Source organism: Camelus dromedarius, chromosome 3 (genome assembly GCF_036321535.1).
Source record: "Camelus dromedarius isolate mCamDro1 chromosome 3, mCamDro1.pat, whole genome shotgun sequence".
Classification (NCBI taxonomy): domain Eukaryota; kingdom Metazoa; phylum Chordata; class Mammalia; order Artiodactyla; family Camelidae; genus Camelus; species Camelus dromedarius.
In genome coordinates this window covers 436,156-453,936 of record NC_087438.1, presented here as the reverse complement: position 1 = coordinate 453,936, position 17,781 = coordinate 436,156, and the positions used below count along the sequence as shown (strand labels likewise).

Sequence of the window (17,781 nt, the reverse complement as noted above, 5' to 3'; positions counted from 1 at the left end):
GCTGCCCTGAGAGTCTCTGGGCAGCAGGGGCACAAGGTCCCTGCATTCATCACCGAGCCGTCGGAGCCCGGGGTCAGAGTTCAGTTGGAGAGACTGGGGCTGGTCCTCAGTGGGGCTGGCATGACCTCCAGAGGCAGCTTCCGTGCCCAGAGAGGGGTAGAGTCTGAGGGTCTTCGGTTTAACGCCGTGACGAGGTCACAGCTTAAACTATGGCCAGTTACGGCATGACCTCCCCCCCAGCCACTTCCCGTGACCCCTCCCGGCACAGCGGTGGCAGAGGCACTGACCATCTGGTGGCGCCCCAGCCTGGCCCTGCCCTCTCATGCGGTGGATGTCACACTCAGCACAGGGGCCCAGACAGTGCGCTCAGCCTCCAAGAAGCAAATGATAAAGGTGCACGTGCGGACCAGGCCCGCCTGGTTGTAACGGTCTGTCTGAATGGCCGAAGCCCTTCCGTGGGCGCCGGCACTGTCACTGTGTTTCCCCCGACTTTGTGCTCCTGGAAGAAGTCACACACTAGAACGTGTGCGCTCCTGTGTTAGGCACAGCCTTCCCTGATGTGGCACCACAAGCATGACTCTGTCACCATGTGAGACGATTACACAGCCTGCTCAGCTGGCACCCCCAGCATCCGACACACAGCGGATGCACACCGTCCACTCTCTTAGATGCCCAGTACCGCCACCATGATGTGCATTAGCACATCAAGGTTATTTTTAAAAAGGGCTTCCTTTGGGCAAACCCGTTAATAAACTCGCGACCCAGGAACTGCCCTCCCGAGAAGAAAACAGACCCTAAGGGTTCCTGGTGCAACCCAGTGCTGCCGGCTCCCCGGGTGGGGAGCCTGTGCAGACCTCCTCCTCTGTGAGCCGAGGGTGACAAAATCATCTGCCTCCAGGTTTTCTGGTAGAGATTAAACAAGATAACCCACGCCCTGGCACAGCCCCCCGCACGCAGGAAGCACTCGAGTGCCTGTTACTAGCAAAGACCCAGCCACGAGTGCGGACTGCGCTTCCCTGCAGAGGTGCTCACGGTGACACGCTTATAATAACGAAAGCCTGAAGTCACCAACAACCCAAATTTAGGTGAACGATTACGTAGAACAGGCCGGATGCCCAGTCCTGATAGACGATGAGGATTCTGGCTTTGAAGACGAGGCAATAAAACCGTGCATGCTTGTGATCTGGTAAGCAGGGAAAGCAGGGTCTAGATCACACGTGCGGCATAGCTGCGGCCACATGAGCAAACCCCAAACCTGTGACTAGGGAAGAAAAGACTGACAGGAAATGCGTGAAAACACATTAGGGTGACTGAACCTCGGAAACTGTTAGCTAAAGTGTCATGTGTGCTTGCATGATTTTTAGAGTAAAAATGTATTAAGTAATACTTAAATTGTTTTAGTTGAAAAGAGAAGGAAAAAATGGTACATTGGGCCTCATCAAAACTTAGAGTTAGGGTTGAGGTTAGATCTGAACAGACTTCACCAGCGGGACCCGTGGCAAGTGAGCACGTGGACAGACGCCGACACCGTCAGGCGGTGAGGAAACGGACTAAAGCCACGGTCACGGCCGCCACGCCCCACCGGCGGGGCTCTAACCGGAATGTGCACCGACACCCCGTGGGGCTGAGACACGGGGAGGCCAGGCCATCGGCACCTCGAGTCAAATTCGTCCTTTCATGTGGCCCAGCCACCCCGTGCCCGGCTTTACTGAGAGAGTGGAGGATGGGCACATGGGGCCGCCATCACAAAGGGCCAGAGCCCAGGGTTTTATGTCCTCAGGTTCTGGCAGCCAAGCTCTGAGTTCAGGGCGTCACTGAGTTTGGAGTCCCCTGAGGCCCCATCCTTGGCTGTGCCCTCCGTGCTGTCCGGCAGCTCGGCCCTGATCTCCTCTTGGCACAAGAACACAAGGGGCAGGACCACCCCCGCCGTGGCCACATTTAACATCATGGCCTCTGCGGAGGCCCCGTCCCCAGATGCGGTCACGTTCCAAGTCTCCAGGGCCAGGACTTCAGCACATGAAATGGGAGGGGACACAGTTCCGGCCGGAACTCGGGGGTGGGGGGAGGGGCCATGCCACCAGGGACCCTTCCCTGGACCCAGGAGCCCCCGAGGTAGCGTGACTCGAATCCACCAATACTGGGCTTGAATGTGGGGGGAGGCAAGCGCAGGTCAGCAGGGCTCCTTCCTAACCTCAGGGATGACCGTTCCCACCCTCTCGCCAACAGGAACTGGCCGCCCAGCTGAGCTCACCTGCACTGAGGTGAGTCTGAGAAATAGCTCTAAGCCCATCTGAACTCAGATTCCTCGGGACAGTAATTCCTCCGCAGAGGCCACAGGGCATGGACAGAACACGAAGCTGTTAGTGGCCGCCCCCGCCTTGCCGGCTCCTCCGTGTGCCCCCACGCCTCCCCGGCTCGAAGGGCCCTCTTTCCTCCTCCGCGTCTTCCTGCACTGACGTCTGGGCTGACACGCAGACACAAGTAGGGCTCACGCATTCCTCTCCCTGTGAACGTGCGTGGGGCCAGGTCTGCATCATGATGGGTCGGGGGCCAGCGGGCTCCAGCCGTCCCGGCCGGCAGCCCTGGGTCGGGGCGACTTTGAGATGAGGTTTGAGATGAGGGGAGCCTGAGTCTTTAGTACCCAACTAGGTGTTCGTTGTACCCATCTAAACACAGCAGTAACAGCGTGCGAAATAAAAATACCCCCGCCGCGGAACACCACCTCGAGGGCAATGCCCACACAGAGCATGAACACCTCTCCGTCCCTCCGCACGCTCACAAACCCACTCACGTCGACAGGCTAGGCCAGTGGGCACGGGGGTCTGGGGACCCGTCCTCCTCCCCCATTTTATTAATGGACGTGTTCTGGGGGGACCAGCGCCGTGTCCCCAGCAGCCCAGCTCCACGAGGAAGTCCCACCGCCTTCCTGAGTCTTGGTCTGGAAGCTCCAGCGTCCTGGGCCTCGGCCCTGGCGGCGTCCCTGTCTCCGCAGCCTGCAGCCCAGAGGCGCAGGCTTCCTGGACAAGACTTTGGAGACCAGCCTTGAAAGCCTCCGTGCCGAGAACACCCTTCTGCCAGGAGGAGGGCAGGGTGGGATGCTGGCGGGTGGAGGCCCTTCCAGCTCTGAGACGCACCCCTCCCTCTCTGCTGGAGCCTTCTGTTGTCTTCAGTCCAGACTTTACGTCTCCAACAGGAAAATGAGCTAACCCTGTTTCATGGAAGGGTTACCTGTGTGAACAGTAGTTACACTAACACGGTGTAAGTTTGCAAATCCCCTGGCCGGGATACACAACCAAGTCTGGCCCTTTTTTGCTGCAAAGTGTTTCTAGGGTAAACCTGGCAATTTGCTCAGGTGAACAAACTGGCATCTGGACAGCCGCGGCCAGACTCACTCCAACCACACTGACCGCACAGCTGAGCCCCTGCCCCTGGACACCAGGGCCTTGGGCTCAACCTGGCCCGAAAAAGCCCCCTTAGGTGGTGCCTGGTGTGTGAAGATGCGGGCCTGGGACACTGAGTGGAAGGGGGGCTCCACTCCCAAAGGCTTGCGGATGGACGGGTGGGGCTTCTGGGCTGTTGGTCTGAGTGGCAGCCACATTGGTGCAGAAGCTGACCCGGTGGAGGGCACGGAGGAGTGCAGAGGGCCCGCTGCGCACGGGAGCTGCTTGTCCAAGGGTGAAGGGGCTTCAGCTGCTAGGACCCACCAGGCGGTTTGCTTTAATTTTCTACCAGCGGGTGGAAGGTCTCTCAGCATGGACGTCCTTCCCATGTGAGCCTTGGGCCTGTTTCTCACAAACCCCGAGCCCCTGAGTCCCCCCCACCACCATCCGAGGCTGTGCAGGCAAGCGGGAGACCACAGCGGCAACACTGCAGGACACAGCAGCCCTGCGAGAGCCCCCCCACAAGGAGGGGCTTCCCTGTTGACGTGGGTCTTGTCCCCTGCCACCCCAGCAGAATGAAGCGTAAGGAGTTCCTGTCGCCGTCCAGGTGCCCGAGCTCCGTCAGCAGCCGCAGCCTGGAGGGCTCCCCGTCGCTGCAGGTAAGGCCGGGCGTGGTGGGGCCCACGGAGGAAAGTCAGGCCCCTCCAAGCCTGAGGCTGACAGGGCTGGATGGCCTGTGTGACAGCGCAGCGGGGCGGAGCGGGCGGGGCGACGCTCAGACGGCGGGAAGCTGAGTGCGGGAAGTCGTGTGTGTGTGCGTGTGCGTGTGCCTGTGTGTGCGTGTGCGCGTGTGTGTGCGTGTGTGTGTGCGTGTGTGTGCGTATGCGCGTGTGTGTGCGTATGTGTGCGTGTGCGCGCGCGCGTGTGTGCGTGTGTGTTTGTGTGTGCGTATGCGTGTGTGTGTGCGTGTGTGTGTGCGTGTGTGTTTGTGTGTGCGTATGCGTGTGTGCGTATGCGTGTGTGTGCGTGTGTGTGCGTGTGTGTGTGCGTGTGCGCGTGTGTGTGCGTGTGTGTGCGTGCGTGTGTGTGCGTATGCACGTGTGTGTGTGCGTGTGTGTGTGTGTGCGCGCGCGTGTGCGAGGGCGCGCCTGGTTCCCGACGCCCTGTCAGGTGAGCGAGTTGGCGGGCAGAGATGCCATGTACTCGACTCGCTGTTTAACGGAACAAGACCTTTGATGAGCCTGAGCCATGAGTTTTGATACAGCCACATTTACAAACATTTTGGAGATAGTGCTGTTTGGTCTTGGTTAATAACTCTTACACCCGAAGATCTACCAGAGAGACTTCTACACTTTATGCCAAAAGTGTTAAATTTTTGATTTTGAGACCAGAGTCCTTATTCTGCTGTTTATTTGTATGAAATGAGGCAGGGGTCCAGGTTCACCTCTTCCCACAGGATTTCTGCCCTTTCCAGCTTCATTTATGTTTTGGGGAGTTTTTCGTTTTTGTCTTGTTTACACCGCCATAGACCACCGAGGGCCGCGCAGACGAGGGGGTCTGTGTGAGCCCAGCTTCATTTATGTTCAAAGTAATTACCAGCAGGGACTTACTTCTGCCAACAGCTGTCTGTATTCCGGAGGTTTTCTGTGTGTTCTCTGTTCCTCAGCCCCTGCGTTGCTGGCCCTCTGTATTTAGCTGAACTTTGTTCCTTGCCATTTTGAGTCCTTTCTCCTTTCCCTTTCTGTGCATTTTTGTGCATTCTCAGTGGTTGCTTTGAGGCTTATAAGTAACATCTTAAATTTACAGCAGCCGCTCTGAACAGCAGCGGCTTAGTTTCAACAGCACAGACACTGCCCCCACACAACCTGGCCCTCCTGCCGTGGAGAGCGCCACACCGTGCACCATGAACAGAGACGTGTAGTTGCGCCATGCATGTAAGTCACATGGGGGGGGCGTCACCAGAGAAAAGCACACTGCCACCGGCTTAGGCGTTGACCTGTACAGGCACCTTGCCCTGCTCGCCGCCGCTTCTGTGGCTCTGAGTTGCCGCCCAGTGTCTGCATTTCAGCCTGAAGACTCTGGAGGGCCATGTGAGCTGTGCAAGCTCCTTCAGCGTCTCTGTAGGGCTGGTCTGCTGGTGGTCAGCCCCCTCAGCTTTTGTGTACCGGAGACTGAGTTTCTCCATCATTCTTAAAAGATCGTTGTCTGGGGTGCTGGAATCTTGGTTGGCGGGCGTTTTTCCTCCAGGACTTCCGCGGTGGCACGCCCTGCCTGCCGGCCTCCGTGGAAGCTGCCCAGCAGTCGGCTGTTGGTCACGCCGGAGGTCTCCTGCCTGAGTTAGCAGCTTCTCTTGCTGCTTTCAGAATCCCCTCTTTAGGGTAAGAATCCAGCTGTTGCAAATCTGTGTGGATTTTCTGAGTTTGTCTTGCTTGGCGTTTGTTAAGCTTCTTGGATCTGTAGATTCATGGTTTTTAAAAATCGGATTTGGGAAGTTTTCAGCCATTATTTATTCAGCTATTCTTCTGCTCTGTCCCGGGACCCCCACAATGCGTGTGCTGCGCCCCTGGGTGGAGGCCGTGGGTCTGCCAGGCTCCGCACACCTGCCTCCATTCTTTCCTCTGTGTGGTCAGAACGGAATGGGTGACTTCCGTTGTCATCAGGTTTTCTGACCCTCTTTTCTGCCCGCTCACGTCTGTTGTGCTTTTGTAGTGAACTTTTTGTTTCAGTGTTTGTGCTTCTCAGCTCCAGGGTTGGTTTGGCTTCTTTGCACGCTGCCCGCCTCTTTGCTGCTCCGCTCCTCTGTCCATGCTCCAGTCTCCTTATTTCCTTTAGCTCTGTATCCGTGATGTCCCCCGGCTTCCCGAGCGTGTTTAAGACTCTAAAGCTGATTTAATGTCTTTGTTAATTTGGAAGTCTAGGCTTCCTGTCTCTTTGTATGTTTTATGGCTTTTTGTTGGTAACTGGACATCCTGAGTCTGGCAATGTGGTGGCTCTGGTAACGGACCCTCTCACTCCTTAAGTGTTACAGATTGTTGCCTGTTGAGGGCTGGAACTGTGTGTTTGTGACTTTTCCAAACTGCTTTGGCAAAATGCGTATTTTGAGTCACTGAAGTTTCTCTTCCATTATCCCTGTGGTCAGCCAGTGACCTGACAAAGATTTCCTTAAATGTCTGGCTGCAAATGAAGGGGGAAAGATTCTGTCTCTTTACACATTCAAGTAGATGGCACGGAGGGAAGCTGCTGCCACCAAGGAGGCCAAAACCTAGGCAGGCGCCTGTGCCCACCGTTGGGGCAAGGCCGGACCAGCCAAAGCTCACAGCCTCAAACCCCCACAGTGCAGAGTCCCCAGTGGTCGCCTCAGCCAGCTGCTCCCCACGCAGCCGCAGCAGGGCTCGAGGGCCGGGGCAGGGGCTCCGTCCCCCCCAGATGCTCCAGGACCGATTGGGCTCCCAAGCGAGATACAGTGGTCGTTGCTCCTTTAGGCAGCACGGTCGCTCAGTGGAGGGCCGGCCTCTGAAGCCGCCCGCCGCACCCCTTGTCCTAAGGTAAACTGGCGCTGCATCATTCGGCGCACGTGGAGCACACCCCCTCAGCACGCCGTCTTCTGCCTGTCCTCCCTGCTGCGCCTGCCAGGCTTGTCACCCGCTTCCACTTCCACGCGAGGCAACGCTTCGCTCCCCTCACCGTCAGAAACCTTCAGGCTTCTGTGGCGGTGCCTCGGCCCACCTTTCCTTCTGGAGCCCCCCTTCCTGCGTGTGTTTCCCTCCCACGTCCGCCCCGAGGTTACCGCCCCCACCGCTTTCCTCTGGGGGCAGACGCTCTGTGGCTCCTGCAGATCCAGAAAGCCTGTCCCAGCACCCAGCGCCCCGCTGCTCAGCCCGCAGGTGACCCGGCGCGCTGGCCACGGGAGCCGCGCCCAGCCCCGGGGCTCCGTGAGGGCCTCTCGTGCCTCCACAGCACCAGCCTCCGACCACGTCTCTGGGCCCGTTTCTTTCTCCTCTTCGGGGAGTTGTCATTTCTGGCCCAGCAAGGGTTTCCCTTCTACTTTCCCCCTGAAGTTATATTTTTACTCATTTATGTATCTGTTTACCTCTCAACTATAAATCTTAAGTATTGGATCAAGGAAGGGAGCCACACCGTATTGCAAATGTGCTGTTTTGGTAAAGACGTCTCCTAGTGACGTTTTTCCCTCTAGGTCTTGCAAAACTTCCAAAGAAAAACCTTGCATAGTCCCAGCCGCTGGTTCATGCCACACGCAGCACTGAGAGTAGAAGTACCGTCCCTGGCCCTTCAGCGAGTCTGGCAAGAACTCTGGTCACCCCTCCTGTCTGTGACGAGCAGGCACCAGTCCGCTGGGTCAGGGCAGCACAGGGCAAGGAGCAGAATGCTCGCCTTCAGATGTGGGTGAGAAACACTGGGGCTTCCTGGTAGCCAGAACTCAGCACCATCAAGCGGCTGTGTGGAGAAGGTACCCTCACTTCCCTCCGTTTTGGTGCCCCACCTACACGCCAGGCGAAGCGCTGGTGTCTGTCCTGACGCACATGCAGACAGAAAGCCGACACCCTTCCCCCAGTGCAGCCATGGTCCTCGCCCCACACAGAGACGGGCGTTCTGAGAGGTGCGGTGCTGCCCGGGTCCCGTCGGGGAGAGGCAGGTCTGTCTTTCTCCACGACGCCTTCTTGCCGCCACGTCGTCCCCTCTGGCCGTATGACGAAAACCGCATTGTATCTTCCCAATTATTCCTCTTTCTGTAGGTTGCAAGGGATCAACAACAGGAAACAGGGCAGACAGCAGCCGGAGATGCTGCTGAAAATGAAGTGTTCGCTTCAGGTAAGACATTCTGTAGTCTGGGTCATTTGAGAGCTGCTCAAGTTTGATTCTCTAGAGAGTTAGATGTTTGCTAAAGAAATAGGAGGAAAGAGAGAAATCACCGTGGAAAGTCAGGGCTGGAGGCTTGTCTCCGTGTTGTGCAGGACACACTCGAGCCCACCGGACGGTCAGCAGCCAGCTCCCCGACGCCCTGCGCGTTTGCCCTGCCCCGCCCCCGCCCCCCCCCCCCCCCCAGTGCCAGGAAGCTGGGCCCAGGAGGTGGAGCTGGACGCCCACTGAAGCAGCCGCCTGCAGGCGACTGCACCTCACCAAGGGCTGCTCTGGGCGTCCTCCCGCCCGGCCACCAGTCTGGGCTCTGGATCCCGATGAGGGACGGGGACCACGCAGAGCAAGGGAGCCTGACCTTCAGTTGAGACAAGAGGTCCAGCGTGCAGTACGCGTGCTCAGAGTCGGCGCCGCCGTGGCCCGCCTGCCAGAGCTTCGAGTAGTTTCAGGCAGAGTGTTCATCATTGGCACGTCTTCATCCTGCCAGACTGCTTTTGAGATGGTGTCACTCAGCTTTTAAACAACGGACTCCGGGACGATTACGTTCCTTCAGGGCACACAAGGTGCTTCTGGAGGGCACACGTCTTCTCAGCATGCCTGCGATGTAGGACTCAAAGACTCCGACTGCTGGGAAGGAGACAGAGACTGGGCTTGACTCTGACGTAAGTCCACGTAAGGTGGACTACAAGGGCCACGAGGTACGGACGGCTTAAACGAGAGGGAGAGGAGCAGAGATGGAACAATGGAGTCTGCAAGTTGATTACTGGGACGTTCACGCTCTGGACAAAGCGCCGGGGTGTGGGAGGGAGCGCCGGGCCCGGCGCAAGTCTCCCTAGAGGGGATGGTGAACTGCCAGGCAGTGAGGGATTCTCAGGCCGGGGACGGCGGCAAAGAGGAAGCCCAGAGAGAACCCCAGGGCACCTGCCAGCCTGCTGCCCTCGGTTTTCACAGATGCACAGGAGGCCAGTTCAGAGCCAAAGTTGGGGTAAGTTGTCCTATAAAACTGGGACCCCCAAATGGCTGTACCCCACTGTGGAGGTGAACCAGAGGGACCCAGCTCTGTACCCACAAAGGACACAGGAACAACTGGCCTTCTCAAACCTTGGAGGTGAGAGGAAAAGAGGAGATCACTCACTGCTGACTGCAGGGAACTCCAGGCTGTCCCCGGCTCTGCGGCAGGCGGGTGGTCCCACAGACCCACCAGCTGAGACCTGACACAGAGGGAGCCAGGCCCAGCCCCCTGGGAGCCAGGCCGAGCCCGTCCGAGGAATCACCAAGAATCACAAACAGAATTGCAAGAGAATGAGCAGCTTCAATAAAAAGTGACTGACCACACATGGAAACAAAGCCCTTGAGTGAGGCCAACAGAAGCACAGCAGAAACAGACACACAGAGACTTCAGGCCGGAGGCAGAAGATGGAAGCACAACGTGACTATGATGATTTTCTTTAGAGAAATGAAAGGCAAAGTTTAGAATATCTGGAGAGAACAGAAGAATGTTTTAAATTACCACTTTTGAAAAAGGACTGAATAAAACACACAGAAATGCAAAAAATACCCCTGAAATGTACAAATTGACTGATGGACTCAACAGCGCAGCAGTCACGGCTGGAAACAGCCCCGGTGAGAATGGCAGACGAGGACCCTGCCGGAGTCGGTGCACCGGGGCCAAGACACGCCGAACATGAAGAGGAGGGCCGGCCGAGGGCGAAGGCTGTGCTTCCTGCGAGCCGAGTCCCAGAGAGAGGAGAGAGAAGGTTGGGGAGAGGCAATCTTTAAAGAGACAATGGCTGAGAATTTGCCAACCCTGTCGTAGGATACAAATAAAATTAAATAAAATTCTAGACATATCATGAGCAAACTGACAAAAGGAAAGATACTTTAAAATATCTAGTGACAGATTATCTTCCAAGGAGTCATTCACGAACTGACCTCGCTCATCCTAATGGAGGCCAGAGCAAAGCTGAGTCGCACCTTGAGCAGCGAGCGTGCTGGGAGGGCCTCGGCAGCAGCACCCCACCAGCGGGCCTGGTCAGAGTGAGGGTCACACGGACGTTTCCACACGTGAGTCACAAGCGTTAGGGGAAAATGGACAACAGCACTTCTAGAAAACGAGTCACTGGGAGTAACTCTGACAGAAGACGCGCAGGACCCGTGGAGAAGTTACAAAGCTCAGGGGTGCTTTCCAGAGGGGCCGTGTCGCGCTCACCGAGAGCAGGCAGCGTCGCAGACCCAGGCCCACCGGACAGGCTGACGCGGCCTCCATGCCCTGGGGAGGAGGAAAATGGAGAGGGCTTTGGTTTCATCTGTGATGGTGAAAAACGGGCGGTAGACAGCAAAGCTGTTTAGAGAGCCTGGCTGCGTGTGCGAGGCACACTGGACGCGTGTGACAGCGGAGGGAAGGCTGCCCGCGTGCTCACCTGTTGGCCACGGAGGTGGGAGGGGACGTGACCAGAGAGGACGCACAGGGTCCCCACCCGGGGCTCCTAACCTGGGCTGTCACTCCTTCATTTTTCTCTGATGTGGTGAAAGTTTTTATACTTCGCAATGAGGGTCGTGGAGACCCTCGGCTGCTGTGACTAGGGTCGGGCGGGGGGAGCCGGGCTGGGGAGGAGGGTGCTCCAAGCCCCAGCTGCGAGTGGGCTCCATGTGGGCCCCCAGGTGCTCTCCTGGGGGCCAAGCCGGGAGCCAGCCCCACCTCCCAGCAAGAGGTGCAGGAGCGCCTGCCAGTCTTCACGGGAAGGCCAGCCATGCGCTGTGGCCGTGGGGGCTCCATGCTGTGTGCCCCCTGCGCCCCTTCCTCCTAGGTGCCCGTGGTAACAGTTCCTTTACCCACAGGAGCTGAGGGTCCTGCACTGGCCGAGTGCCCCATCCAGGAGCCCCTCTCCTCCGAGATCCCGTCTGGGGAGTCGGCTCTGGAAAACCTCCCACTCCCGCACTCTCTGCAGGATGGCAACCAGGATGTGCAGCCCCTGAGGCCCCAGGACGCCCTCCCTGGACGCCAGGAGTGCTGGGTGCTGGAGACCACCGTCATCTATATGCCAAAGCTGGAGGAGGAGCAGGCCATCCAGGAGACGCCCCGAGGACAGTCAGAGCCTGAGCAGGAGGCAGCTCTGTGGGCCACCCGGTCGGCCCAGGGCCTGCGGGCCGCTCAGAGGGAGTGTGGGATTGAGATGACCTCTCTCATCCGTCTGGAGCAGGGCTGCCCCCTCCAAGGGGCCACCAAGCCTGGGGACACTACCTCCTTCACTGTGATCACGATGCCCAAGGACTCGGAGGAGCCCAGGGACGGGCCCCCTCCGGGCGTTTAGAGCAAGTTCATCCCCCAAGACCCCCAAGAAGCCCCCCCCCCCCCGCAGAGCTGGCCCGGCTTCCACTTGGAGGCAGAGACGCTGGGCACCTGATGCCCACCTTCAGACGCCACCTGCACAGGGCCTCACGCTCTTCCTAAGCAGGGGAAGAGGAGGGAACAGAGCCCCACTCCGGTTTGGGCCGCTTGGAAAGGTTTGAACGAGCTCTGCGTCTCACTCGCTTCGGAAGCTGTGCTTTAGCGGCAGCGCAGGTTCCTAATCACGTCTCTGTTGTTCCAGAAGGAGGGCGGACTCGAGGCGGGCGGGGTGCAGTGTTTTCACTTTCATTGATTGTCAGTGTTGATAATGGTGATGAATTTAAGTAGCTTTGAAGAAAATTCTTCAGAATTCCTTAGTCAAAAAAAAAAAAGAATTCCTTAGTCAGTTTTATAGAAAGTCATAAAACTGAATTGTAATGGCAATAAGCTTGAACTCAGTCTTGGTAGACTTTAAGTCCTTGCTTCCGGTGGAGGGCTGCCGGTGAGCCGGGCTCAGAGCTCTCGGGTCCCCCACACCTGAGCCACCCAGCGCTGGGCTCTGAAGCCCGGCGTGAACAGGCCTGGTCTGGGCCCAAGCCAGGCCCCAGGTGGGAGCGGCCCCAGCCTCGTAACCGCCACTTCCCTGCCCCCTAGCTGGCCAGGCTCTCGCCTACACTGGGTCACCACAGGAGGTGCCCTGGTGGGCCCAGTGGCAGCCACACTCTGGTGCCACCGTGGTCACGCTTGCTATGACCATGTTTCCTGGAGCAGGTGGCCCTGGGGCAGGCTCCTTAACATTCCCGTTTCCTCCTCCGTGGGCTACGTGAGCTACGTGGTAATGACGTCTGCTTCCCAGAGGCCTGACCCTGCAGGACCACCTGTGTGGTCCCTCGTCAGGTGAGCACACGTGGTCGAACACCAGTAGACCCTTGGCCTCACCTGCTCACTCCCATGATCTTCTTCAGTCGCTGAGTCTGTCTCCAGGTCCTTCCTCCTGACAGCTGTGTTCTCCCTTGGGGACCACCAGGAAGACCCCCGTGGGCCCTTGGGCCTCTCCAGGGTGAGCCAGCCCTCCTGCAGCCACGCCCCACCCTCCCTGTCCCCATCAACGTGGTCAGTGGGCCCTGCCTCCAAGCTGGAGGCTGCTGACCCCTCCTGCCTGCCTCCTGGGGCACCCACCCCGCACCTTCTCCCTGCCCACCCCCAGCCCCCTCTGCCTTCCTCCACTGGGGCAGGGTCCCTCTGGGCTGCTAGCTGCACTCTGGCTCCTGCCCCAGCCCCCTAAGTCTGCAGAGACCCGTCCCCCCCAGACCTGCTAGTGGACCTGCTGTCACCCGAGTGACTTGACTGGATTGTGGTCACAGGAGCGGCCTTGACTGCACGCGTAAGAAAGTCCATGTGGGCTCCTGGGGGAACCCAGCCTCTCACCTGACCTCGACCTGAAGAAAGGTGAGCCTCCAGCATCCGGGGGGGATGGTCTCTGCCTCCCACTCAAGCCCAGAAGCCAGACGGCCCCCTAGTAGGAAACAGGTTCAGAAGCTGGAAAGCACTGACCAAAGGATGGGCAATACACCCATGCCCACCTGAGTCACGGATTTGAACTAAGACCCAGCAAATGAGACATGAAGAAAGGGTTTCCAGGCTGCAGGATGGAGGTTTCACTACAAAACAATTAGACTTGCTAAAAAATGCTTTTTTTTTCATTTTTCAGTTTTATTAGGTAGAATTGTTACACTTTGCACATATATAATGTATTATATGTAAATACACGTGTACAACACACTGCACATATTTGTTTCCGTTTACATACATGTGCTGTTCATTGTTTCTAAGAACAGTTTAGATCTTTAGCTTTTTAAACTTACTTAGTCATCAAAGGAATAAAGCCAACCACAAAATAAGGATCAACAGAATGCGGTGATCCAATTATAAAGCACAGTCAGATGTGCTTCACATGTTCAAGAAATCAGTCATTTAAGTTACAAATAATTAGTTCATTTGTGTCCCTTTTTTCAGATTCCAGATATAGTGATGTCATGTGGCACTTTTCTCTCTCTGGCTCACTTCACCTAGAATGACGATCTCCAGGTCCATGCATGTTGCTGCAAATGGCATTACTTTACTCTTTTTTATGGCTGAGTAGGATTCCATGTGTATATATACCACAGCTTCCCCATCCAGTCATCTGTTGATGAAAAAATGCATCTTTATGGCATCCTCAGTTAAAGAAAGTAAGAAAATCGTCAAGAAACTAGAGAAAGAAAGTGAGCTTGGAGGTGAAGCGTGAGCACACAGAAGGATGGGGCTTCTTGGAAACCAGGCCTTGAACCAAAAGCAGGGCTGACTGCAAGAGTCCAAGGCTAACTCGGGGGCTCGGGCAGAAACGAGCTGAACTAAGGCTAAGAGCTTACACCGCGTAGGTTTCTAGGCTTCAGAGTTTAAGATCGATCCAAATAAGCTCACGAACAAAGGCCACAAAGAAAACACACCAATGTGAGTGGGAGTCAAAGGCGACAATAAAGGGGGTTTAGGCCCAGAAGCTTCTGGTCTGGAACTGGAAATGCAGAATATTCCATAGGATGCATGATACATTTAAATGCAGGAAAACCCCGAGAATGAGCCACAAGAAGGCTTTCTACGTGTCAGGAAGGTACGTAAGAGACCCAAACAGCTTTCAGGAATAAATACACCTGTTAAATTAAACTTAACAGCTAAATTAAACAGCAGATTAAACACAGCCGAAGAAAGAATGATTAAACTGGAAAGTAATCCTAAGAAATTACTCAGAAAGCAGATGCAGGAGAGAGGGTGAGAGATGGACAGCATGAAGGAGAGGTTAAGCACTGGAGGACAGAATGGGGCCTAAGACAAGTCTGGCTGGAGACCAGGGAGACAAGAGACTGTCGGGGGGATTCTAAGAGATGCTGTGGGTGTTTCCCTGAAATTACACGGCATGATGAGCAGGTGCAGAAGGCCTCATCTATAACCAGCTGCACAGATAAGAAATCCACTCCTGCACATCTTGTAGGGAGAGGCAGACACCACAGACAGTGTGACTTTAAAGGCCATCAGACAGAGGGAACATCACCTACAGAGGAAGACCGACGGACAGCAGCCTTCTCGACGGTGAAAACAGAAGGAGCGGTGCACGTGTGACAGAAAGTAGCTGTCAGCCTGGACACGTGTACCCAGCAATGTCTCTTTAGGAAAAAGAGCAAACCCCACATTTTTAGATAAATGAAAGCTGAGTTTACCACTAACAAATCTGCACCAAGGGGACTTTGCAAAGATAAAAACCAAGAAGGAACAGATGCAGAGCAAACGTTGACAGAAGCCAACAGGGACGCTGGAGAAGTGCTTTCAACACACCCCTCACCCGCGTCAGGCCCCTGGACTGGGAAAGGAGCGAAAATGCAGATTTGGACAACACAGCGAATGAGCCGGGTCCACCAGGCGTCTGCGGGACACTGGACTCCCTTTTTAGGAAGTGTGCCCTCTCCTCAGGCACGCGAGTGGGGCCATTTCCCAAAGCAGAGCCAGCGTAAGCCTGCCGTCCGGGCACAGGTGGGCTGTGTCCCCCGCACCTGCTCTGCTGCCCTTGCTGTTTCCACAGCCTGTGCTGAGCAGGGTGGCTGGGACACCATGCTGTGTCCCCCACGGTCCTTATGTCCAGGGTTCCTCGAGCTGCTTGCACCTGTGGTTTACAGTTTACATCAAATTTGGAAACATTCTGGCCATTGTTTCCTCTAGCATTTTTTCTGCACCCCCAACCCTAGTATTTTCTCCTCCTCTTCGAGGACTCGGATTAAACACGTAGGCAGTGGCAGCTGTCCCTCAGATCCCTGATGGTTTTTTAAAAATTCTCTTCTCTGCTTCACTCTGGGTAGCTGCATTGCTGTGCTGCTTCAGTGCCTAATCTGCCAGGCATCCTGGTCAGTGTGTTTTTCTCATCTCAAGCCTTGTAGTTTTTATCTCCATGAATTTTTTTTCCGTAGGGGGAGATAATTCAGTTTATGTCTTTCTTTAGTCTTAGAGAAGGTCCTGGGGATTGAACCCGGGACCTCATGCATGCTAAGCACGCCCTCTGACTTCATGGATTTAATCTACGGCAATCTCTCCCATGTCTCTAACTCTTAGCACATGTGGAATAAGTCATAATTCTGTCTTACTGCCCTGTGTCAGTTCTGGGTTTGCTTCAAATTAGAACTATCTTCTCATGATAGGTCTTATTTTTTTGCTTCTTTGCACACCTACTAGTGCTGATGCACTATGTGGTGATCACATTTACCCTTAGGCCCTAGGTATTTCTATATTCTCACACATTTTCTTGAAGATTGGTCTGAGATGCAGCCTGGCCTCTGTGCCTTGCTGCTGAGAAGTGTAGGCAAGCCCAGGACAGAGCTCAGACTGCAGCTGATCACCCCTCCTACAGAGCGGTCCCCTTGCACAGGTTTTGAAAAATGGATTAAACGCTCACCTCATGGCTAACACAACAAGGGGAACTTAACAGTGAGCAGTATTTCTCGTTATTTCATTTGCATTGTTAGTAGTAACTTCCAGCAATGGTGCTGCTCAGAGCCGTGTGGGACAGTGAAGGCACAGCCCAGCTTCAACCTAGTCAGGACCGCCACTCATGGGGAGCAGGACCCAGGTGACTTTGTGTTTTCCCTGTTTTTCCGACTCGAGGATTTTGTGTTTTGTTTTTGTTCGTTTTTAAAATTTTTTTTCTGGTGGAGGAGGTAATTAAGTTTATTTTTAGGGGACGCACTGGGGATTGAGCGCAGGACCTCCTGCATGCTGCGCGTGTGCTCTGCCACTGAGCTACACTCCCCCCACCGACTCTAGAGTTGTGGACTTGCCTGCTTTCCGGAGTGTGCAACTTTCCAGGGAACAAGAATTAGAAGCCTAACTTGAGCCAGTTTTGTGCAGAAGTAGAAGCCAGAGGGGTTGAGTGGAAGGCACTGGGACCAGGACCACATTGGTGTTGGTGGGGTGAGCCTGCTCATCCTTGGTTCCCGAAGAGTCAGGAAAACCCGTCCTCACGGACAGCAGCACGCATGGCCCCTTCTCTGGTTCAGCTCTCCAGCTTCCTCTGCTGCCTTCGCCGGGCTCCCTGGCTTGGCTGGAATCTTGGGCGTAGACAGGAGCTGCTGCCGGCACTTCTGATTCAGATGAGATCTGGGAGCAGGGCCAGGTACAGGGTGGGGGCCCGGTCCCTGCAGCCAGGACCGAGGACAGAGCCTGCAAGAATGCTGTGGGGTTGGTGGTGGTGGGTGGGCTCTGCAGCTGGGAGGGGAGGGCAGCCTCCACTGGAGGGGGTCCCGGAGGATAAAGAGGGAGGCCCTGCGCCCCAAGTCCCAGCTCTCAGCATCAGTCCCTCCCGTTAGCCCGGCCCCAGAACCTTCCGCTGAGCAACCTCCTGCCCAAGGATGGGACACTCCCTCGCGGCGCAGAGCCTGCCTGGTGGGGAGGGGCAGCAGGTGTCCCGAGAAAAGAGGAGAAAAGGGAAGAGACAGGACTGCGGTTTTCTCACGGGTGACCCGCGGAGGCCCATGTCGTACGCAGGACTGCAGGCCTCCAGCTGGAGTTGGCGGGGCTGTGGAGGGGGGGGTGCGCAGCCGCCGCTTGTTCCGGGGAAGACGGCCCAGCTGCGCACCGCGCCTAGTGCCCGGCACGGATCCGCCTCCCCGCCTCGGCCCGACCCCACCCAGGCGCTCGCCGCACGCTCCTGCCGTCCACCAAACTCTCGTGGAGCGGCCGCACTTCCCGCCCCACCCTGAGCCCCCTCCGTTGGGGCCGAGCCCCATTACCCGGAATCCCCGTGTTGGCCCGCGAGTCTCCGTGGAGAGGCCAGTACCTGGTCGCCCCGCCTGGGAGGCCCATCGGGGAGCCCATCCACCCACCCGCGTCCGGGGTCCCGGGGGGCCAAGTGGGCCGCACAGGCACCGCCCCCGCCCCGCGCCGCGCGGAGCTGCTTGGCCCCGGGGCCCGCGCCGACCCGCCTTGTAAGGCAGAGGCTGCGCTCCGGCTGCCTCAATCGCCCCGCGCTCCCGGGCGGGAGGGGCCGGGGCGGAGCCGCCCAGAGCGCGCAGGGAGGGCCTGAGGGGCGTGTCGGGTGGGGGCCAGTGGGGGCCGGCCAACAGGCCGCGTCCTCCAATGAGAACGCGGGCCGGGCAGGGCGTGGGGCTGTTCAGGCGC

General features: G+C 56.8%; 1 protein-coding gene and 1 long non-coding RNA gene across 5 annotated transcripts; one reads left to right on the top strand and one right to left on the bottom strand.

Moving 5' to 3' along the window:
- Positions 1 to 3,955: 3,955 nt before the first annotated feature.
- On the top strand, positions 3,956 to 11,595 carry LOC116149983 (uncharacterized). Its single transcript, XM_064484599.1, has 5 exons — positions 3,956 to 4,039; positions 5,449 to 5,470; positions 5,578 to 5,758; positions 8,135 to 8,210; positions 11,204 to 11,595. The coding sequence occupies exons 1-5, from the start codon at positions 3,956 to 3,958 to the stop codon at positions 11,564 to 11,566; spliced, it is 726 nt and encodes a 241-aa protein (XP_064340669.1). The 3' UTR covers positions 11,567 to 11,595.
- Positions 11,596 to 13,272: 1,677 nt separating this feature from the next.
- On the bottom strand, positions 13,273 to 17,632 carry LOC105102183 (uncharacterized). Of its 4 annotated transcripts, XR_010377827.1 has the most exons (4): positions 16,443 to 17,414; positions 15,168 to 15,277; positions 14,672 to 14,783; positions 13,273 to 13,768 (listed from the first exon to the last, which is right to left on the bottom strand). It is a non-coding gene; the product is annotated as an uncharacterized LOC105102183 (long non-coding RNA). The 4 variants fall into 4 exon arrangements; XR_010377824.1 differs by lacking the exons at positions 14,672 to 14,783; positions 15,168 to 15,277 and adding an exon at positions 17,441 to 17,632 and having other exon boundaries at positions 16,443 to 17,179; XR_004133599.2 differs by lacking the exon at positions 14,672 to 14,783 and having other exon boundaries at positions 16,443 to 17,413.
- Positions 17,633 to 17,781: the final 149 nt, after the last annotated feature.

Coding starts and splice junctions, on each gene's coding strand:
- LOC116149983 (XM_064484599.1), top strand. CDS start 3,956: ATGAAGCGTAAGGAGTTCCTGTCGCCGTCCAGGTGCCCGAGCTCCGTC. Junction 4,040..5,448: donor AGGGCTCCCCGTCGCTGCAG/GTAAGGCCGGGC, acceptor TCTGCATTTCAG/CCTGAAGACTCTGGAGGGCC. Junction 5,759..8,134: donor TTCAGAATCCCCTCTTTAGG/GTAAGAATCCAG, acceptor CTCTTTCTGTAG/GTTGCAAGGGATCAACAACA.